Below are 24,226 nucleotides of genomic sequence, written 5' to 3'. Positions count from 1 at the left end.
CCTGCAACACTAAGAGCATTGCTAAGCTCTAGGACATTTACATACAAGCTGGCCTCTTCGAGGGACCAAGTACCTCGAACTATTTTCCCCAGAAAGTGTCCACCTCCAACTGGGAAGCACCGTGGTCACTATGGCCTAGGGCTGAGGGAGAATGAAAGGACAACCTTGTAGAACCTGACTTGATTGATTCCACCACCTGAAATCTCTTTTGCATGCCCGAGTGATTCTTATTTGTGCTGACATGCAATGGTAAAGAATAGACCACCGTGTTGCTAACATTCATTGAAGAATTCTCATATGAAATCTGGCTAGAAGTACTAAGGTTATTGCCACTGTCCTTGATCTGAGAGCCTGAAGGACCAAGAGGGCTGAGATCTTGATACTGCAAATTATTTTTCTGACCTGCAATCTGATAGTCTGTACTCTTGAGACAGGAAGAGAATCTGCCATTGATTTTGTGTTGAAAACTGCTCCTATGAATTCCAAATTTTGAGCTAGTTGTAAGTGAGACTTGTCTTAATTTATGGTTATCCTCAGATGAGAGCAAATCTGGAGTACCTGATTTCTTGCCTTTATTAACAGATGCCTGGTCATGGCAGTAATGAGCCAATTTCTAGATATGGAAACACTTGGAATCCCTGCAGTCCCAAGTGAGCTGTTACTACTGCCATACATTTGGTAAACAACCTTGGGGCTGTGGTGAGGGCAAAGGGCAGAGTTCTGAACTGGTAGTGACTGGCTCTCACCCAGAAGCGTAATTACCTTCTGGTATACCTGTTCATCTTTATGTGATAGTACACATCTTGAAGGTCTACTGAGCACATCCAGTAGTCCTTGCCCAGAAAAGGGAGAATGGACTGAACATGACCATCTGAAACTTTGTGTTCCGAACTGGCTTGTTCAAGTTGCTAAGATCCAAAATTAGTCTTCAGTTCCCTGTTTTCTTTGACACTAAAAAGAATCTTGAGTAAGTTCTGGATTCTACCTAGTCTGGTGGGACCTCTTGCATGACTCTTTTTTTCTAGCAACTTTTGTATTTGTATTGCTGCTTCTTTCCTCTGACTGGGTGAAATATCTGGAATTTTTCGTAGAGTTGTGGGTGGAAGGGAAAAGGATATTACTCTTCAAATAATCCTCTGCACCCAAGTATCTTATGTTATGTCTAGCCAGGCTCTCTGGTGCAGGGATAGTCGACCCCTGATTGCCTCCTAAGGTGGACAAACGGGGTTCCATTCAGGAGCAATGGTAGGGTCTTTCAGGGAGAGAATATCTGGACCCCTGGTTTTGCGGGCCTCCTCTGCCGCAGGGGCATCATCACCCATTTGAGTCCCCCCTCTACCATCAAAAGGAAAATTGAAGAACGAGGTGCCTTCAGTTGCAAGCAAAATAAGCCTCATGGAGGAATTTGAGACAGATTGGAGGGTAGCCAGCTGAGAAGCCATGGCAACTGGGCCTCGGCAGAAATGGTCCCTGAAAGGGAAGCTGAACGTTCTTTGATCAAATCCCTTTGCAACCTAGTAAAATGTGCCATATAGTTCAGTGACCTAAGAGCAAAGGTCGCTGAAGCGTAGACACACTTCTGAAACCTGTTCATTGCCCTAGACTCCCTGTTAGGGGGATGAACAGAGGAACTCTGTGCAGCAAGTTTCTTCTTGGTGGCTGCCATCATGACCATGGCATCCACAGGCATCCCGCAGCATACGTCTCAACTGTTCAGATTTTCACAGAATTTCCATATTTTTGCCTCTTATTTTTGTACAGTTCCTTACCAATTTATGGTTTTCTGACAAATCACTAGCATGATCTGAATATTAAAGTCACTAAATAATGACATGCCTTTGAGTTTCAGACTTTATGTCCTTCAGAAATTGCATGCTAACACAAATTTTGTTATTCTAACAACTTTCTAAGCATATAAGAGCAATATTTAATATATGTCCTTATTTTTGGGCCTTTGTTCTCACATTATGTCATGCTTTGTCCGGATTTCTTGTGCCAAGAGGTTGAGAGGTATGCCCCCCAAGTGGAGCTAGAATCCTATCTGGCCTTTTGGGTATTGGTTCAAATGCATCAGGCTTCTTCCACATCTGCCAAGAGACTAACTCAATATGCTCATCAGCGGGCAGAGTAACCCAAGAAGTAGATGGGCCAGTTCCAAAGGCCTCCAGAAATACTGACTCCTCAGGTGAAGGGTTGCTGGGGCTCCAACCAACTCTCTGTTTCAGGATCTCAAGGATGTCTCTAAATGAGACGTTTTCTGGAGATGATTGTGGGGACCCTTCACCCTCATAGAAATTTGTATCCTTGGTGACTGACTCTTGTGGACAGTCCAAGTGCCATCCCTCTTGCATCTTCTCTTCTTAGGGACTTCCTGGGTGGGATGTTCCAGGGAAGTGTCAGAAGAGACTATGAAACCCTGCTGGGTGTACTGGAGGTTTTGAGCTGGCTGCCCCTGTGGAGTCGAATGATGAGGCTCCAAGTGCAGAGACATCTGGGTGCTGGACTGAAGATCTGAGGGGCTGGGTCCGTCAGTTCTTTTGGAGCAGAAAACACCCTCTTCACAACCTCAGAGGCAAACCATCCTGGTGAAAAAGAAGACCTCAGCATCCAGAAGACAGGCTTCTGGACCGCTGTCTTCTCCAGCCCCGAAAGCAATCTCCCTGAAGAGTAAGTCGGAGCTGAGCTGTCCAATGCCAAAACACCAAGGTGCAGAGACAGCTCTGAGACCTTTAGAGTCAATCCCAGCACCTCTGACCCAACAAGGAAGCTTTAGCTCTGAGAGTCCTCCGGATCTGAAGATGTCAGAGTCGTGACACTCAAAGTTAGCTTTGGATCAGAAGATAGGGTTATCTTCAGATCCAAGCCAGACTGCCCTGGAAGACTCGGATCCAGGAACTCTGAAGCAACCAAAGGGATAAGAGAAGGAGTCTGAAGTGGTGGTGTGGTAGAAGGATGGGCCTCCTGACCGAAGTGGTAAGACACTCATCTGGATCTGAGCCGAAAGAAACGCCCTCATCATCCTATCCACATCTTCTTCATTCAAACTTCTGGAGGATCGAGACGAGGCCAAGAAAGGTGAGTTAGTATGGCACCTTTCCATAAAAGGAGATGGGATCCTGGAAGGAAGTGGATCTACAGATGGAGAATAACGGGTCTTAGGCAATACAATAGGATCCAACACAGTTGGCTCCGAATATTTTTTGGTCAAATCCAAGGATGTCAGATCCAAAAACTTCTTTTTCTTTGGATCCAAAGGGGAAGAGGTTTGAGATCTCCTCAAATCCGACTTAATCTTCTTGCTACACAACTCCGAGGACGGAGTACAGGAAGTAGAACCAACTGGAGATTTTGACTCCTTGGACGTAAGCTTGAAGGATAGTGCCCCTATAATAGTGTCTCTGAAAGATGAAGGCAACAAACCTTTCAGTATTACTTTGTTCTTTCTGTCAACTAAAACACAGGGATTAAAATTGTGGCAGATCGAACAGGCTTCTTGTAGGTGCTGTGGATCTAAACAGTAAACGCAAAGATTGTGGGTGTCCAAAACAGGCAACATGTGCCCACACTTCGAACATTTTTTAAAGCCGGAAGGGCCCTTCTCAGCCATTCTACAACAAAAGACAGTAAAGAAGATAGGAAAGCTTTTTTTGTTTTGTAGGTTAAAAAGAAGGAATACACTAACATGTAAAAGAAAAGAAGAGATAGATACCAGCGATGGTATTTACAGAACTACAATAAGTACAAGGGTAAGGGATTAACAGAAACCAGATAAATTAGGTAATAAAGGTAAAATATAAAATTTGAAAGACAAATGATAGCTTATCTGAAAAAATAACGATGAAGCTCAAGAGCACTAGCTAATCCCGTCCTTTCACTAAAAGCAGCAATTGAGATCTGAGGTATGTTGGGGTTTGGTGCATTATGGGTAAGGGAGAACTTTGAGAACATTCTGGTTACCATGAGCTTTAGTAACGACTGGGTCAGATTAGAGGTTTAGAGCTGAACCCAACAGTTGAAGACAGAATGAAAATTGTCAACATCAGATCCTGTGATACTTCCTGAAGCCTTTGACTATGGGAATGTCATGCTATGCATCTTTAGATCTAATGCTACCATAAAACATCACTGAAAGTTAAAAGATTCTGAGAGGTCGACATCTTGAATTTTGGAAGTTTCACATACAGCTTCAGGAAGGAAAGATCTCAAATTGATCTCCAAGAAGACTCTTTCTTTGGCATGAGAAACGTTTGGGAATAAAATAATTTGCACCTTTGATTTAATGACACTGGTTCAATAACTCAGAGTGATTAAGTGCTGAAGATACTAAAGAAAATAAATTCTGTTTGGTTTGGAATGTGAGGAGGAACTCCCCTAAAAGGATGCTTTAGTATCTACTCACAAATGTATCCCTTTGTTTAACACTCAGGAGTTAGAAACAATCTGTTCCAAAGTGGAATTTATACAGCTAGTTTCTGGCACAGATTTTGAGAGATAGTGGTAGGAGGGGTAGGTGTGGGAGTGGGGGGAGGGGTAGAATGCTAGTGTGGTCATTCTGAAGTAGTACTGTTTTTGGCATATGATCCCTGTTTCTTTTTCCTCTCCTGCCAACTCTTTTTTCTTCACTGTTTAGCTTGAGAATGTATGGATTATTTGTTTCTAAAATGTGAAAGAGGATCTGGGAGATTTGCAAGGGGTCTGAAAAATCTTGGAAATGCCCTGAATAATTTCCCTCATGAAATTGTTTGAGGATCTGAATAGCAGATGAGTACAAAAATCTTCCTTATCTAAGACTGAATTAAAAATGTCAGACTTTACTTCATCAGAACATTTCTGATTACCTACTCATGCATATCTCCTCTATACTGTATCAGTAGTAGTGCCCCCAGACACAGTATTCACACGATACCCACTCTTTAAGGCATGTTCAGATACGTGATAATTTTTAGAAATAACAGAACTGAGATCAGCACTACTACCAGGGAGGTGTAGTAAGACAATTTTCTGAATCTGTCTGTAGAAAAACTTCCACAAATCTGACAGGTAAGAATTCTAAGAAGAAAATTTTCTCTTACCAAATCTATCCAATATTTTACCTTCCTTGTCCACAGATGAAGGATTGGAGGACACAAAGAACCTGTTCCCAACTAAAGACAGTTATGGCTGCAGGGTCAGAGCTGAGGTAGGAAAACAAAAGCTTGTTAGTTTGACAAACTTAATAAAGCATATCTGCTTTTTTGAGAACCGAAGGTTGAAAGTCAATGTTGTTACAGGCAACATTAAATGCATCCTTCAAGGCAGGCACTACTGGAGGAATGGGAGCAAAATGAGGTATATCTGCTTGTAGCATATCATAATATCTTCTCATTTTGGGGGGGGTCCATTTTTTCCCCATAAAACACCTCATTCATACTGACTATAGTCTAAGAAAATGAAAATTCTTCTAAAGGAGGTTGTGAGGACCAAGCATCCTCTGAATCAAAGAGATGAGTTTAAGAATCTGCAGGAGATGAAGCCCTGTCCCTGTACATGTCAGACTTTTCCGACATGTCTTACTTTGGAATATTTCTGTTAATCTATTTTACAGGTAAAAAATTCTGAGCTCCAGGATTAACAGCCTGAAACAATTTCATAGGTAAGGTAAGAAAATCAGCCTTTCTAATAGACACCATGTGTTTGGATAAACAATGTTTTACTTTTTACTTATTCTTTACAGTTACTGCTAATGACTGACTCAGAGAACATATTTCTGCCCCAGCAAGAGATCTCTCTCCCCAGCTACAACAAACAGGATCCTCCAGTGTGTCACATGACCCAGGAAAGATTGTTCTCCCATGTCCAGTTCAGACATTGGAAGAGCCAAAGAGGATATGCCTGAGCTCTAGTTCATGGTGGTTGAAAGGACTACACTAGAGGAAGCAGAAAAGGTAAGTGAGTGGTCAGAGGAACAACTACTGATCACTGCACAGTCACCTGCCTTTGGCTCAGGCACGGAATGAATCCATGGAGTTAGCAAAGGCTTTTTAGTAATTTTTTTTTCTTTTCAGGGACAGTGGGAGGCAGATCAGCAGAAGTGGGATAAGTATGACTGAACAGAATGCTGTGAATGCAGTAAGCTTCACTGGAACAATTCAATATGATGGTAAGTTGTTAATTAATGTTCACAAGCAGGACACTTAAGATCACATACACAATCCCTTAAACACTGTTATGCTTAATCAACACACTAAAATTATTTTAGAAACCCTTCTGATAAAATTCAATCTGACAGACAAAATGAAATTGTCACACAGTAAACAAAAGAAATAACATACCTCTTACTATTTCCTGCCCATATAACACTTCCTGACAAGAAACCTTTACAGAAAATTCATAAAATTTACAGAAGCAGCAGAATTTCTCACTAAAATAGTCTTCAAGATAGACAAAATTGAAAATAGCAGTACCTGACAGGAAACTTCCAATATTAGAAAAATATAAACACAGCTAAAAGCCCAAAGGCAATATTCGGTGTGGAAGGGTTCCTCATAGGGAACTTATTTTTTAGAATGAAGTTGAAGGCCAGCTGCTGCTCTTGTGAAGCCTCTGAGCTGCTTCTACATGAAAAGGCAAGAAAGTACTGAAGATTCTTCTGTCTAACTGCTGATTTTCCCTCCACAGGGTTGACCAATCAGCAGTCCATGTGACAGTTTGGAAGGGAGCCCGAGTTTTTGGAAGATAGCCTGTTGCTGCGTCTTGGGCAAGGCATAACCCATATAACCTAAAGGCTACTGCAGTAGTGGGAATGATGAACATTACTGGCTAGCTTCCTCTGAAAGGGCAACTTAACCCAAATGCCAAGCTTTTCTCATTACAAAATGATTGTGCTTTTGTTGCATGCATTCATTAAACAGACGACATAAAAAGAAAACACGACCTAAAGAGGAAAAACAAAACAACCTCTCATCACCTTTAACTCATCCAGGAGGTTTTTTTTGGTACTTCACCTTTATTAACAACTTTATTCATTTAAACACTAATAAATGCCCTGACATTTCTCTTATTTCATCTGTTTTCCATCACGGTCAGGAACAGACAGCCAAATGTTTATCTTGCTTTCGTCTTTTTGCATATAACATCTTGCCTTACTTTGTGTAGGATTCTGTCTCATCCTGCATGACATATGTGTGTCATGAGTCCATAGTGGACACTATAAGCTGAGACCAGGTTTACAAAAAACTGTTAAATCACAGTTAATAGTTGGTCGGTTATGGGAATACAATAACTACTGCCGGAAAGTTACTACAAATTTAAATAAAAAGATCTAACAAAATTTATATAGCATACATATATTTATGGAGAACATGTATATAATTACTATAATAAGTGACATGATGTCTATACAGAAATTTGACTGAGAAGAAAAGGATGCTTAAGAAAAATGTAATAACTCTTTTGCATTATTGTTTTATGGCAAAACAAACTAATATGCATAACTAGTTCATGCCATAAAAAATGTGAAAAAATGCAGTTCGATCTCAGCTATGTAACACAATAGGTTAAAGCCTTGAAAATAACCCTTATGATCTGAGTTCTACTAAATGCTCGGGGACTGGAACAGCCAGGCAGCAGAGGTAGAAAAAGTTTACATCTACTCAGCTATCCTCCTGTGGAGGACATGGTAGTCCCATTTGGCCAGTTGCCCCTGCAAGCACAGACATGCATGAAAACTACAGCCACTGGACTGAAAATGTGAGCTTGGCCTTCCAAGCTAGTGATGACAGTCCTCATAGGCATATGTGTTGGAGCTCACACATAACCTGCATAGGCAAAGAACACCACCATCATGATGTGGGTACTTACATCAGCCACACAGTGGAGGGGCTACGGACTTAACTACAAACTTCATGACTACCTGTAAGATGGCTCCCGAGAAAGAGAGAGATGATGGTCAGCAGGCAATGGTGGAGAAAAGGAAGTTACATTCTCATCATAACGTTCCATCTGTTTTGTCAATTTTCATTCTTCCTCAACAAATGGGTTCAGATCCGAACCTCGGATCTGACTCCGTCACTTTCTAAAGATTTTAGGATCCGACTCTCAAGCTCCTCCCTAACTCATAATGCTCCCGACCACTGCAATACCTCTGATCGAGTTTGCTGCTATTATATGTATTATAATCAGAAAATACAATAACAAAGCTATGACAGAAAAGTGATAGCTGAAAGATCAGGAGCTCAAACAGGAACTATGGTTCCTAACAATTCCATTAGGTCTCTCCCAAAGTCATGGACAGGGGGAAGGAAGGAGGGAAGTTGAGGAAGAATGAAAATGGGCAACACAGATGGAACATTAGTTCTCAGCTGTGGTAATCTTATGTGGCCCTCATGGAAGCGTGTTCCGGAGAACCGCTGAACCAATGGCAGCTCTATTTCTGGAGATAATATCCAATTTGTACTGAGCAATAAAAGTATGGGTATTAGACAAAATGGCAGCTGCACAGATATCATCAATAGAGGCTCTAGCCGAAAAGGCAACTGATGCAGGCATTGATCTGGTTGAATGTGGTTTTGGTTGTGTTGGTAAGGTTATGCCTCTCAAGGAATAAACATAGGAAATACAATCTGTTATCCATTTAGCCAGTGTAGTTTTTGAAACTGGTTCTCACAATTTATTACTAGTAAAGGAGACAAATAATTGATCAGTTTTTCTAAATTATTTGGTCCTGTGAAGGTAAAAATGAAGTTGCCTATGTACATCAAGTGAAGTGTGTATTCTCCTTTGTTTTCAAATTTGGGGAAGAAAACTGGCAAATTGATCACTTGATTGATGATGGTTTCAGAGAAAACTTTTGGTAAGAAGGAAGGACTTCTGCATAAAGTAACCCTGTCTTTGTGAAACATCAAATACGGTGATGTGGAAGATAGTGCTTGGAGTTCAGATACTTGTGTGGCAGAAGTTATAGCCACCAGAATGACAGTTTTCCAGGATAGTAACTTGAGATCTAGTTTAGTTGATGGTTCAAATGGAGAAAGTTCTAAAGTTTGCAAAATCATAGTGAGGTCCCAAGGTGGAGTAGGGTCCTTCATTGGAGGCCTAAGTAAAGAGGTACCCTTAAGAAAGGCCTTACATAATTTAGATAATGCTAAAGGAGAAGCATTGTCACCGATGTGATAATTAGAGATGGCTGCTAACTGAACCTTAACAGTGGAAAACTTACTCTGGCTTGAAAAATCAAGGTAAGGAAATCTAGAAAAACTGGAAGCGGGGTATTAAAAGAATATAACTCTCTCTGTTGAGCCCAAAAGGAAAACTTTTTCCATTTACTTTTGTACATTTTCCTAGTCGAAGGTTTATGAGATGAGACTAGGATTTTTCAAACTGGAAGGAAAGCCTGGAATGTCTAGACATTATTGGAACTGGAGAAACCATGCGGTCAACTTGAGGCCTGCAATATCTGGGTGAATCTGCTTTGATGGGTGAGACAGGGGGTTTGGACTGAAACCCAGCCTCCAAGGAGGACATACTAGATGAGACCAAAGGAAGGGGATCCAAACCTGTTGAGGCCAGAAGGGAACAATGAGGATTACTGTGCTCTTCAACCAAAGTGCTTTCTGAAGAAACTTGTGGATGAGAGGCAGGGGAGGATAAGCATAAAGGAGACCAGAGGGCCAAACATGCACTAAAGCATCTCTTGGTGACTGTCCCTGAGGTACAATAAGGGGAAAATAACCTGCTACATCTGTTGTTTAGAGGAGATGCAAATAGGCCGCAGCAGGATTGACCCCTTTTGCAGAATATCTTGTTTGCCACTAATTGGTTGAAAGACCACTCATGAGGCATGAGGATGGTCCTGCTGAATTTGTCCACTAAAATTTAGTATTTCCCTGGAATGTGCATCGCTACAAGAACATGGTTGGATGAGATCTCCCACTGCCATACTCTCACTGCTTCTCGACAATGGGGGTGAGATCAGGTTCCCCCCGTTTGTTGGTGGACCAGACTACTGACATGTTGTCTGTTTGCACTGCAATAGTCCCCAGAGGGAGAAAGCTCTGAAAGTACTGCAACACTAGAAGCATTTCTCTCATCTCTAGGACACTGATAAGCAAATTAGTCTCTTGTGGGGACCACATGCCTTGAACAGTCCATCCCAAGTAATGCCCTTGACAGAACTCTTCGGAGTGAATACACCAAAGAAGATACTTTCTACAAGCCTAAAACAATGTTATTAGATGTCTTAAGGGATGATGATGATGATGATGAAATGACCACTGCACTGCTAGAGTCCACTGAAGAATTCTCATGTGGAGACGAGCAGTGGGAATTAAAGCAATTGCAGCAGCCATCGACCCTAGAGCTTTGAAAATCAGTTTTGCTGGAGGAGAAGGAAGAGGAAGAATATGTCTGACATGTGTCTTCACTGTAAGAACTCTGTTTTGAGGCAGAAGAGCTAGAAAATTGACTGTGTCCAAGCGAGCACCTATAGACTTCCAAGGCTTGAAATGGTTGAAGTTGTGATTTGTGCATAACGGTAGTGATTCTCAGCAGGTGAGACAGCTAGATTAAATAGTCTCTGGCCTTTACGAGTAGATGCCTGGTCAGTGCGGTACGGAGCCAGTCTAAATAGGGAAACACTCTGAATCTGAGATGTCTAATCTCAGGTGAGCTGCTACCACTGCAATCAATTTGGTGAATACCCTGGAGGCTGTGGTGAGACCGAAGGGCAGTGTTCTGAACTGATAATGACTGACTCCTCTAATCTCAGGTGAGCTGCTACCACTGCAATCAATATGGTGAACACCCTGGAGGCTGTGGTGAGACCAAAGGGCAGTGTTCTGAACTGATAATGACTGACTCCTAGCTGGAATCATAGATACCTTCCAGAGCACCTGTGATAGTATGCACTTTGAAGATCGATTGAGCGCATCCACTCGTCCTTCTGTAGGAAAGGTAGAATAAACTGAACCGTGACCATCTGGAATTTGGAATTCTTAACAAACTGATTTAGATGAATGAGATCCAAGATAGGGCTCAGGTCCCAAGTCTATTTTGGCACTAAAAAGAACCATTAGTAAATTCCAGATCCTGTTTGGTTTTGAGGAACCTCTTTTGTCTAGCAACTTTCTGATCTTTTGAGCTGCTAGCTCCCTCTGACTGGGTGGAACATTGGGAAGAGTTTTTCTTGTTTTTTATGGGAATTTGTAAAAAGGGAATGAAATATTCTCTGGATATGATCCTTTGCACCCAAGAGACATTTGTGATGGCTATCCAGGCCTTTTGGTGCAAGGATAAGCACCCCCTGACCAGAGATGGACAGTCAGGCAACCTTTCAGGAACAGTGGAAGGATCTGTCCGGGAAGGAATCTTGAGATTCTTGATTCTGCAGACCCTCTGGCTCATGGGTGATGTCTACCACTGTAATTATTTCCCCCTCTGCCTCTGGGGGAAAAATCCCTGTGGAATTACTGGAAAGGACCTTGAGATTTCCAGAAATACATCTTCTTATCACTTCATTGAGAAAGGTCTCTGTGGGTTAGAAAAGTGGATTCCAATGGCATACAAAGTCTTTCCATCCTGTTCACTGCAGGAGACAGTCTTTAATTGTTGGCCCAAAGTAAAATTATCCATCAAAGGGAGCATTGATGAATGATGCCTTGAAGGGCTCCGCAAAATTGCACAACCGCATCCAGGCATGTCTCCTTATGGCTATGCCTGAACTAGCCACCATTGAAATACCTTCCACAGCATGAGAGATTAACCTCATGGATGTGTATGCAATTTATTTATTTAATTATTTTATTTATTGACATTTGTTAACAGGGTTAGTCCAACTGAGCCAGGGGCCCATTTTCAGTGGAGACGAGAGGAGAAAAGCTCCAGAAGTATTACATACTTTTACAATAAAAATCAAATCAAAAATAAAAATAAGAGTAAAAAATTAAAACCACCATGAAACATAATAAGAAAATCAACAGTTAGAGAATATCTGTACATGGAGTAGGCTAAATAACAATTGACAGGTCTACAGAATAGCACACATGAAGTACATACAAATAGATAAACCATTCAATCAAATGTTTTTTTTCTTTTTTAAATAAAGATATATAGGAATATATATGCTATGGAAGTGAGGGGAGAGGGAGGTATAAAGGTATATGAGGCAAGTACAAGGAAGTAAAGAGGAGAATAGGGAAAAGGAGTTAAAGTTGAGAAGAGAAGACGCTAGATCAAGTGGGGGTTAGACAAGGGCATGTACTCTAAAGAAAAACTGCAAGTTCATTTTTGAACAGCTATTTTTGATGAATTCTTAGGTTTTGAGAGAGTGCTTTCCAAGCATGTGCAACACAGTATTTGTAGAGGGACATTCCTATATTTTTATTGGGTTTATATATGTCAAGGAGGTGTTTGCTGGAAGTACGAAGGTGACAATGGGAGTTGCAGTAGGAGACTAGGTTGGAGATGGAAGGGCTGGAAGAGGGGTCAATCAGGATAGAATTTGTAATGTGAAGCTGGGGTAGAAGTAGTTGTTTAGAGAATTATGGCCACTGGAGTGATTTTAGGGTGAGACAGTGGTGGGATTTACAGGGTAGATTAGAGTCAAACCTGGCTATTTTGTGATAAGTTTGCTCTAGTTTAGTGATAAGTGAAGTTTGAACATTAGTAAGGACAGGGACAGCATAAAGAAGACAGGGTAGAAAAAGGGACTAAGTGAAAGGATTAGAAGAAGGTGACAGAAATTTCTGGTTGTGGTAGAGAATTCCAAGCTTCTGGTAGGTCCTTTTTATACACTGTTGGATATGAGTATCAAATTTTAGTTCATCATCAAAAGTAGTTTGGTATGGGGTTTGGGTTTGATGATGGTGTTACTAATAAAAGTGATAGAGAAAGAGGGTTTGTGCTGGGCAAGTATTTTAGGGAAGAAGAGAAGGAGTTCAGTTTTTTTTTTTTTATTTAGTTTTAATTGGTTATCAGACAGCCAGGTTTCGACAGAGGTGAAGGTTTGTTGAGTGAGAGCTAGGTGGTCAGGGATGTTGTGGGCAGAGGTGATAAGGGTGAAGTCATCAGCATATTGCAGAAGTGTAGAGAGGTTAGTAGCAGAGTGAAGTTTGTTAGTGAATATATTGAACAGAAGGGGGCCTAGAATCGATCCTTGGGGAACTCCAGTATTTACAGGGAGGAATGGAGAGAGGACAGTTTGCCAATGGATAGATTGCTACCTGCCGGAGAGGTAGCTAGAGAACCAGTTGATGGAGGAGGAAGAGAGATATAGATCAGAAAGTTTAGTAAGGAGTTTGAGTGACAAACAGTACCAAAGACCTTTGAAAGATCAAGGAATAGACAGGAGATGAGCAATTTACTGTCATGGGCTTCTGCTATTGTTTGAGTAAAGGAGAGTAATGCAGTGGCTGTGCTATGGTGGGGTCCAAAGCCATGTTGGATAGGAGTAAGGAGATTGCTGTCAAGAAGGTGTTAGGTTAACTGAGCATGGATTCACTTTTCTAAAATTTTAGAAAGGAGGGACAGGATAGCAATGGGTCTAAAGTTAGAGAGATCAGCAGAGTTGCCACTATTGTGAAGAGGGACTGTATAAAAGGATTTCGAGATATCTGGGACAACGGCCTCAGATATGGAACGATTAATAAGTATAGTGACAGGGTAGTCAATGGATTGTGCTGCTATTTTTAGGACGTGGGAGGGTAGCTGGTTGGCAGAGGGGGGAGCAAGGCTTAAGTTTATTTAGAAGAGATTTAATAGTGGTAATTGGGACTGGTTGGAAAGAAAATGTATTGGGAAGTGTTTTGTTAGGAGGTGATAGAGAGGTTGGGTGAGATGTACTATTTTGTGTGAGCTTTTGGATAGTTACTGTTGAGAAGAGTGGCTGTTTCAGTGGTAGTTTTGCACGGAAAGGGGTTGGCAGTAGTGGGTTTACCTGGGTGGAGCAGGTTGTTGATGGAGGCCCAGAAATTTTGGGGATTTTTGTGAGGGCTGCATTGGTTAGAGGAAAAATAACTATTTGTCCGAAGAAGTTTGCTGTACTTTAGTAAACAAAAGCGCTTACATTTAATAACTTGTGGTTTTGAGCCTTTATTCTTCAATTCCATTTGTGGAGTATTTTAGTTTTTGGATGTTTTTCTTGTCTAGAGGAAAAATAATCTCTCTTATCTTTGATGACTAGTTTTTTTGGGTCTGGTTTCTGAGTTCTTTGTACGTCTGAAGTAAGGGAGGGGATTTATTTTTAAACCAGGATTTCCAGGTGCTATCTCTTTTGTGCATGATCAATCGGGTTTGTTTTGTAAGCCAGGGGCTATAGCTGGATTTAATTCTGATTTTTCTAGAAGGGCAACAGAATCAAGAGTGTCAAGGAAAATCTTACTGAAGGACTTTACAGCCTCATTGAGAGGGAGGTGGTATAGGTAGGACCAAATGATGCCAGACAGTTTAACGTTAAAAGTGTCTGGATCAAAGTGGGTGAGGTTCTGGCATATTCTGTTAGCATGGTATTTGGGAAAATGTTGGATGAATCTATAGAATAAAGGTTGGGGAGTGATCACTTAAAGAGTTTAGAAGTATGCCAGGGTTATGGTAATGGTTGGGAGCTGGAGTAAGAATCCAGTCAAGGATAGGTCCACAAGGGGAGTTTTTGTTAGTTCTAGTAGGGGTAGAAATGTGTTGGTGAAATCCATGGAGGTTGTGACTATGGGTAGGGGATAAGGGTGACAGTTTAGAACAGTCTGTGTTAACATCTCCAAGTATGATTGTTTCATAAGGGACATGGTGAGTGAGCCAGAAGAGAAAGTTCCCTAGGACTGGAATATTATTGCCGGGGGGAATGTATATAGAGACTATGGAACATTTTTTGTGTGAGTTTAGGTGGCAGTTAATAATAAGGATTTCTGCAGGTGAGAAAGATGGAATAGAGATTGAAAGAGGGGGCAGGTTTAGCAGTTCAGAGCAGATGACAGTCACCCCCCACCTCGCTTATTGGTTTTATCTGACAGAAAGACACTGTAGCCTGGAGGTAAGATTTCCGATTTGAGGATGTGTAGTTTAAGCCAGGTTTCTGATATAGTAAGGATGTGGGGAGATGTATTAGAAATCCAAGAGTGCAGTTCTGTTACTTTATTTACAATGCTTTGAATATTTAGTGGGACAATTTTTAGTGATTTAGTTAGGAGAGTGTTATTAGGAGGGGGAAGGTGAGGGGGAGAGGTAAGTGTTGACATATTGTGCAAGCAAGGGGTGGAAGGTCCTCGGTTCAATCAGGTAGAATGAAATGATGGTAGTTTGCAGGTAAGTTATATGCTGCCTTACTGGTATCACAAGTTTTGGGGGGAGAATATGTATGTTACAAACAACAGACACTTTTAGTCCTGAGCTTATATTAGTTTCCTTTTGTACCATATAATAGCTTTTACTAAACTGAGATGTTAGGAGTGCCAAGGGTATCTTAAGGGAGAATTATGTTAGGAAAACAAGAGAAGTGGGGGAGGCTATGAACTAGAACTTGGAGAAAGCTGTGAGATGAGAAAAACAATCAACCAGCTAGCCCAGGTCAGTACCTATAGGCATCTGTTTATCTATGTGAACTCAAAAGCAGATTTAGTAGAGCATGCATAGCTTTGAGAAACTGTATATACTTGTTACAATAAATGGGAAAATAAAATAAAAGAATAAAAATAAATGCAATATATAAGATAAAAGTTGGACTTTTACTGGCTTATATGGGGTTCCGCTCTCTCAGTGTTCTTGTATGCAGGCAGTTGCTTCAGGTTTTTTTTTATTTTTGTTGGACTTTTGAATGTGGTTAAGGGACTGTAAGGGAAGAGAGAGAGAGAGATGTTAATATGAAGCCAGAAAAGGGGGTAGGTGAAGTAAAAAAGTGGGAATAAGAGCCAGACAAGAAAATACCACAATTTAAGTAGTTCAGCTAAGCAGTACTTAATCAAATAAATTAGTTAAGGAACAAGCAGTGATAATTAATAAGAAAGTCATCCTATTCAATAATATGAAATTTAATCTACTGCCTAATTGATTGTAGGGTGGCCAGTTACGAGGAAAAAGACTTCTGTTCCTCTGCGGACATGGACCCTAGAACATAATTAGAGAGTTCCTTTACCAAGACCCTCTGTAATCTGATAAAATGCGCCATGTAGTTCAGTGATTGCATGGCAAATATGGATGATGCATACACTCATTTCCCAAACCTGTCCAAAGCCCTAGACTCTCTGTTAGGGGGAATGGACAGTGGAGCTTTGTTCAGCCAGCTCCTTTTTGGTGGCTGCCACAACAACCACACAGGAATCCCTTAAGTCCAGTACTGTCTATCAGCAGGGGTGTTCAAAATTTTGTTGGGGCATTTGGGGATTGGTTCCATGGAGTCTGGTTCCTTACATGCTCTGTGGGAGACAAGGTTTATAAGCTCATCTGCAAGGGGTAATCCAAGATGTAGATGGTCTAGACATGAAAGCTTCCAAGAACACCGATTTCTCCTGTGAAGGGGTTTGGGAAGACCAACCACCTTTCTGGAGAAGGATCTCTAGGATGTCTCAGAACGAGATGTCCTCCTGTAGAACCCTTCTCCTTCATCAAAATCAGCATCTTCTGTAAGTGATTCCTGTGGGGGATCTTAAGTGCCTCTTTTTGCATGACCTCTTCTGAGGGACCTCCTCAGTGGGGGATTCTGGCAAGGTATCAGAAAAGGGGAAGAGTTCTTGGGTGGGACTTGACTGGAAGCTCATACGGGCTGGCTGTTCCTGAAGAGCAGGATGAGCAGACTCCGACACAGGATCTGAAGGGAGAACAGTGGATGGATCTGACAGTGGAAGAGTTGTAACTACTCTTGAATGAGAAAAGACCCTCATCACCACTTCAAAAGCAGAAGACCCAGGATAAGCTGGGGACACTCCGACCGGAGTTGAAGCTCTTGGAGCAGACAATCCTGATCCTCCCCGACCCTCTGCTTTGAAGGAGGAGCTGGAGCCAAGCTGTCCAATACCAAAGGCCTGAGGGGAATGACAGCTCTGCAAACTTTGGAGTTGAAGTCAACTCCTTGGATCTGACACTGCCACTTTGGCTCCAACAGCCATCGTAAGAAGTTGCTGGAATGGAAGATGAAACCATCTTTGGATCTGATGGCATGACTCTCAGGAATCTCGAATCAAAGGGCTACAAAACAGCAGGTCAGATCTGAGAAGGAGTAACTACAGGCTGGAAAGAAGGTTGAAGGCTCAAAGATCTGATGGGAGATGGAGCTGACAAGACCCCCATCTGGATCTGTGTTCTGAGAATTTTCTCATTATCCTATCCACCTCTGATTCAAAAAGACTTCGAGAAGACCTAACAGAAGAGGAGGTGGAAGGTAGCTTGGACAAATTTTTGTGTGTCTCTTGCAAAAAGGGTACAACAGATTATAAACTAATGCTACCCATGTAGGATGATACAGAAAGGTTAACTTGCTTCTGCAGTTTCTCTGTGCATCATTTTGGTTTTCTCTGAGGCATTGCATTACTTTTTTTCGATGTTTTTCACAATATCTTTTGCATCATATAAGCATTTTTTTGTTGAAGCAAGACAGTAAATAGAGAAGGATAGCTGTAACTAAGTGCAAAGGACCCAGATTTTAGCTGTAATAATATAGCAAGAGTGCAAGAAGTCTTTTAAAGTGAATCAGTCATTCAAAGAGCAGTTTACCCCCACTACTTCTCAGCCACAAAGTATGGCCCAGAATGGCAACTACATCATCAAGATTCAAAACTAGCATTCACAAGTAGCTGCAAAAGCTTTTAAGACAGACACAAGAAGAATCAAAGGGTATCACTGAGACAGAACAGATGATGTTCTTGACAGATGACCTGAAAAAAGGCAGAAAAGCCGCATTACTCCCAATGTAAATGAATGCAAGACCAGAGAAAATGAGGTTCATAGGAGAATACTAGGTTAACTGCCCTGATGGACCTTTGTAAGCCTAGCCAATAATCCCAGATCAGAATCAAACTCTGTACTTTGCGCTTATGAGGTTAAGACCTTAACTATTATACCAAATCCTTCCCCATTGTAATTTTATGGGGAAAAAAGTGAAAAAACATAGCTGTATGTCAGCCTCCATTATGTCATTTGGATCTAAAGCAAATTAGAAAAAAAATGACTGATGCAGAAAAAAACATGCTTCTCTTTACTTTTTGGGTGCACATCTTCAAACTATCATAAAGGATAAAATGTACTACTGCAGTTAAGCTTTACTAAGGAATTTTTTTAATGTGAGATAAGCACTTTCAGAATTTCATGAATGTTACCTTTTCCATAACGTGTGCTATCATTACAGAGTCTCCAGTCAAAGTTCTGTTCACAAATAGCATCCACATTGGCAAGGTCTGTTCCATGGAATAATATTCGTTCATCAACATCTAACCCTCCATTCTGCTTAATCATCTTTTCTTTCTGCCTAAAATAAATTTTATAAACAGTGTGTTACTACATATGGCCCACTGTAAATACATAATTATGAAAATTAAGCTAGATCCCTTAAGATTTTGGCCATATTCCACACAATGTAATGAAGAATGACCTGTCACTGACCAAAAGACTTGCACAATGTCAAAAACAGATGTGTTCTCATTTACAAATAAAACGTGAATGATGTTTGATCCAGCTATATCTTAAATGAACAGGGGTAAACAGTCTCATAAAATGGAAATAGAATACATATACAGGTGTGCCGTGAGAGAATATGCAAACTACTTTCAGAAAGTTTCCGAATCCCACTATTTTCTATGATTAGGATGCAAGATGAGACTTGCCATAATGAGAATATAAATCCAGGAAAGCAGACTACTGAGGTCGGTCTCCATAATCAGGGAATCAAAGGGGTGAATATAGGGCAAAGGTGGGTCATATTAAAATAATCATGTCCTCTTTTCCAAAAGCTTACATATAAAAATGTGCTAAGTTTGCACTTGGGCTCTGTGCTGTACATAAGCCTGGTTAAAGTCTAAAAGATCCTTAAGACTGGTTCACTGGCTAGTTAATTAAGTGTGGCTAGATATGATTGTTAACTCTGCATTGCAGTGTATTGACAGTGCATTTCTAACTGGTTTTGACAGTGAGTGGCTATATCTCTCCCAACTTTCCTTCCTGTCGTCCTTCCCTCAGGATCCAGGGAATGCCAAATGTACACTGAAAAAGCAGAAACTTAAAGGTAGTCTACAAAAAAAAAAAAGTAAAGGAGGGATATCTTCCTCATTAGGGTATAGAGAAGAGGAGTAAAGATGTTGAACACAGCACTGTCAAAAGTATGCTGTAAAACTAAACCACCTTTCTCAACAAGAACGCTGTGTGATTCAGCAGGTATAGCATATGGATTGCATTTCATTGAGGGGAGGCACAACAAAAATATTAGGGAAGCCACAAACTAAAGCACCCTTTTGTAAACTAGAAAAGACGCTAAAATAGCCTCCCCATTTAAAGAATGAATGTTTACCTTTCTTATTGTGTTTCTACAATTGCCTATAACTTGCTCCGCCTATAACAGAAGGCCTGCAGTGAACAATGTTAAACATGCACATATCCTACCTTCACATTTTCTGAATTTCAGTTAGAGCTATTTTGTGTGTGTGTGTGTGGGGGGGCTTTGCTGGTACTTCAACCTCAGAAATTAGGAAAGTGACAACAAAAGGACTGACAGAGGTGCCACCTCCGTAGTTCTTTCACATCAGAATCCAAAAGGTCTGATTAGGAGATATAAAACATGTCTAAAACAATATATATATATATATATATATATATATATATATATATATATATATATATATATATAGATAGATAGATAGATATAGATATATATAGATAGATATATTGATTTACCACAATATTCTCTAAAACTGACGGGTGGAAATGTGAACCTGCTGATTTAATTATTTTCAAATATCTGCGAATGTTAGATGCTCGTGTAGATAACATATACACAAGTTCTAAGCATATCAGCTTACCACTGAGAAGATAATGTGCAACTGGCAAGACAGGTGTGTAAATCTTTTTAAAACTACAAAAAAGACATATCTGAAGTAAAATAACACAGCTATAAATCAAGAAAACAGTGAAAGTATAAAACTATTAAAATAAAAAATACTCAACACTTTTCTTGTACACAGCTGTCACAAGGAAACCTTTACCTTTCTTTCTCTCATTAAATAAAAATGCTACTCCACAACTCCTACCACAAGTCGGAAAACAGTTTATCTCTTTGGCACCTTAATCTAAAAAATAAAGTGAATAACATTGTAGAAGAACATCAAAATCAGGAAACAGTGCCAAGTGTATCAGCTATTAACCAAATATCAAAAATATTCACAGAAGCACTATTTTTCCTTTCCTGAAAACTCTGTTAAGGAAAGCTTGCCTGTTTTTCCTTTCATTAAATACAAATTTTAATTCTCAGCTCCTCCCACAGTTGAGAAACAGCTTCTCCTTTTGGCACCTCAGAAGGCAACACAAGGTTTTCTTCCTGGCCCTAGTCTAGAACCTTTAAAAACTCAAAAAGGAGGGGGATAACAATGCAATAAAATAAGACAAAGATCTGAAGACAGAATAAACTCTAAAAAAAACATTCAGAAATACTCAAATGAGTGCCTTTAAATAGAAAATATTTTATCAACTCCCTTACAGTTCAGGGACATCTATTCTCTCTCGCACTACAGAAGACAACAGAGTTAACTTTCTTACCTTAACCTAGAACTTTTAAAGTAAAATAATTCCACAATTAAATAAAAGTTATGTACTCACTGTACTCATCATAATGTTCCATCTGTGTTGTTCATTTTCATTCTTCCTCAACTGATGGGTTTTGATCCCAGACTCGAATTCAGCTCATCCCCTTCTGTAGGATACTAGAACTCTCAAGCTCCTCCCCTTAGTCAAAATGCCCTACCAACCTAATGTACCTCAGATTGTTTGCTGCCCTAGATATAAGAGAACAGTGACAGAATAGAAAAAGAAGAAGCTGGAGCTCAAACAAGAAACACAGGTTCCTATAACTCTCTTAGATGTCTCCAGAAGTAAATAAAAGGAGGGTAAGTGGGTGGGTGGGTGGAGAGTTAAAGAAGAATGAAAATGGATAGTACAAATGGAACGTTATGGTGAGTACATAACTTTTTAATCTGATGTTGTCATTTTCATTCATTTCTCAAGTAATGGGACAGAGTTCCCCAGCTACCACAATCCTGGGAGGACCCTAATGAAGGATATTCCAGAGCACTGCTGAGCCAAAAGCTGCTCTGTTCCTAGACACTGGATCCAATTTGTAATGAACAATAAAGGTATGCAGATTAGTCCATGTTGCGGCTACACGGGTCTACTAGATATGATCAAAGTTTCAGAAAGCCGAAACCCATATGGCCGAGACCATATGTTCGAATTCTGCAATTTCGAACATGAGAAAATAAAAAAAAAACACAACAGTAACTCACTTTCTAAGTGTTAGCAAGGGGGGCTAGGCCCCCCTATGCCCCCACACCCCCCGTAACTTTAATATACCAACTCCGAGATCGCACTACAGTGCGGAAATGGAAATCTTTCCATTCCGCACTGCACGGAGATGTCCGTTACACATGGTCGGGATTTCAAAAGTCAGACATATGGTCTCGGCCATATGGGTTTCGACTTTGTGGCATTTCGACCATGTGTACCCGGCTACACAAATATCATCTAAGGATACTCTAGACCAAAAGGCTGAAGAAACTGCCACAGACCTAGTGGAATGGGTCATAGGGGGTTTTGATAAAGATAAAATGAATTTTCCATAGACAAAGGTAATACAATCAGTTAACCATTTGGCCAGTGTAACTTTAGATACTGGATTGCCTAATCTGGCAGGAGAAAAGGAAACAAAAAACTGATCAAATTTCCTAAAGTCTTTGGTTCTATGATGGTAGAAACAAAGTTGTCTATGCACATCCAAACGATGTACCATGTACTCTCCTTTGATAAATTTGGAAAAAACTGGGAGATTAATGACCTGGTTAATATTTCACTGAGTAGCTACCTTAGGCAAAAAAAAAAAAAAAAAATGGTTAGTTTGTAATAGCACCCTGTCCTTCTGAAAAATTATATAAGGTTTTGAACACAAATCCTGGTGTTCAGATACTTTTTTGGCTGATGTAACAGCCACTAAAAAATGGTCTTCTGAGACAAAAATTTGAGGTCAGCTTTGGCCAAACGTTCATAGGGAGATTGAGTTAAGGCCTGAAGCTTTACATTTAAATCCCAAGGTGGAGCAGGGCCTATCAATGGAGATCCGAGCAGAAAAGCTCACTTGAAGAAAGCCTTGCAAAGTTTAGAGGAAGCTAAGGTAGAGTTATTTTCGCCCATGTGAAAATTAGAAATGGCAGCCAGTTGAACTTTAATTGTTGAGAAACTAGCCTCTTCATTGAAAATCAAAGCTAAGAATTCAAGGATAGTTGGGATATGCTCTGAAAATGGGTCCAAGTCTTTGCCGAGGGCCAAAAAGACAAAGCTTTTCTGTTTAATCTTGTAGATATTTTTAGTAGAAGCTTTATGGAAAGATAACAAAATGTGACAGATGGGGGAGGACAGCCTGGCTGTTTAGCAATCACTGGAACTGGAGAAACCATGCAGTCAACTTGAGGCCTGATATGTCTGGGTCAATTATGTCTGTCAGGTGAGACAGGAGGTCTGGAATTGGATCCAGAATCCAAGGTGGCTATAGAAGATGAGGTCAGAGGAACAGGAACCAAATTTGATGAGAGTAAAAGGGTGCAGTGAGGATGACTGTGCTCTTCAACTGGACTGCTTTTTGAGGAAACCTCAGAATTAGTTGTAAGGGTGGAAAGGCATAAAGGAGACCGGACGGCCAATCATGAACTACAGCATCTCTCGGTGACTCCCCCAGTGGAGGATCTGGGCAAAGAACCTGCTGCATTTGTTGTTTAGAGGAAAAATGAAAAGATCACAGCATGGCTGGTCCCACTGACTGAAAATTTTCTCCACCATATTGACAATAATAGACCGCGCTCGTGAGGCATCAGAATGGACCTGCTTAATTTCATCACAATCACGTTGGGATTCTCCTGGGATGTGTGTTGCTATATGAAAGCACTTGGAAGAGATTGCCCATTGCTATACTCTCATAGCTTCTTGAAAAAGAGGGTAAGATTTGGCTCCCACTTGTTGATGTACCAGACTACCGACATGTTGTCCATCTGTATTGCAATTGTCCAGAATGGAAGAATTCTTGAAAACCCTCCAATGCTAGGAGGACTGCTGTCATCTCCAGGACACTGATATGTGCATGGGCTACTACAGGAGACCGCTTACCTTGGACCATCCTTCCCAAGTAATGCCCCCACACCTGAGCTGGAAGGCATCTGTGGTTACTCTGGCCTTGGGGAGGGGAAGAACAAAGGGACAGCCTTCGCACAGCTGGTTTGACTGATTCCACAATCAAAGTTATCTTTTGGATGCTCAAGTTATCTTGACTAACATGGATAACAGATGATGTAGAATGGGCCATTGAACCAATACAGTCTATTGAAAAAATCTCATATGGAACCTGGTCAGTGGGACAAGGGTGACAGCTGCTGCCATAGAACCCAAAGCTTGTAGTATCAATCTGTCTGGAAGGGATGATTTCTGGATCACTTTCTTGACTTGGGATTGTAGAGCATTTATTCGAGTTGAGGGAAGAGAAGCTATCTGATTTACTGCATTCAAATGAGAACCTATGAACTCCAGACTCAGTGTTGGCGTGAGTTGAGATTTGCTGTAATTGATGGATATACATAAGTGGGAGCACAGCTTGAGTAAGTACTTCCTTGCTTGTATCAGTTGATGCCTGGTTGAAACAGTGAGAAGAAAGTCATCTAGATATGGAAACAATGGAATCCCAGCAGTCTCAAGTGAGCTGCTTTGACTGCCATGCATTTGAACACCCTGGGGACTGTGGCAACACCAAAGGGCAGTGCTCTGAGCTGATAATGACTGGCTTGGCTCCCAGCTGAAAACACAGGTATCTCCTGGAGCAACTGTTCATTTTGATGTAGATCTATCAAGCACATACAATTGTCCTTCTGCAGCAAGGGCAGAATGGACTGAACTATGATCATCCAAAACTGTGTCTACTGCATGAAAAGATTAAATTTGCTGAGATTCAGAATTGGTCTCAAGTCCCCTGTTTTTCTGTGGCACCAAAAACTGTCTTGAGTAAGTTATGGACCCTCTTTGGTCTGGGTGGAAC

The 24,226-nt window shown here is 40.8% G+C and overlaps 1 protein-coding gene across 1 annotated transcript in view; it reads right to left on the bottom strand.

The window, feature by feature from the left end:
* The window catches only part of LOC122815569 (protein mono-ADP-ribosyltransferase PARP12-like), a 1,409,919-nt gene that overhangs the window by 168,993 nt on the left and 1,216,700 nt on the right, over positions 1–24,226 (bottom strand). Inside the window, exon 11 of the mRNA XM_044088175.1 lies at positions 18,273–18,421. Coding sequence (XP_043944110.1) covers positions 18,273–18,421 — 149 coding nt within the window. The remainder of the gene's footprint in view (positions 1–18,272; positions 18,422–24,226) is intronic.

This window comes from Protopterus annectens, chromosome 11.part0 (genome assembly GCF_019279795.1).
Source record: "Protopterus annectens isolate FY-2018-M chromosome 11.part0, PAN1.0, whole genome shotgun sequence".
Classification (NCBI taxonomy): domain Eukaryota; kingdom Metazoa; phylum Chordata; order Ceratodontiformes; family Protopteridae; genus Protopterus; species Protopterus annectens.
Note: the sequence above shows the minus strand (reverse complement) of the source record. Positions and strands in the feature narration are given on the sequence as shown.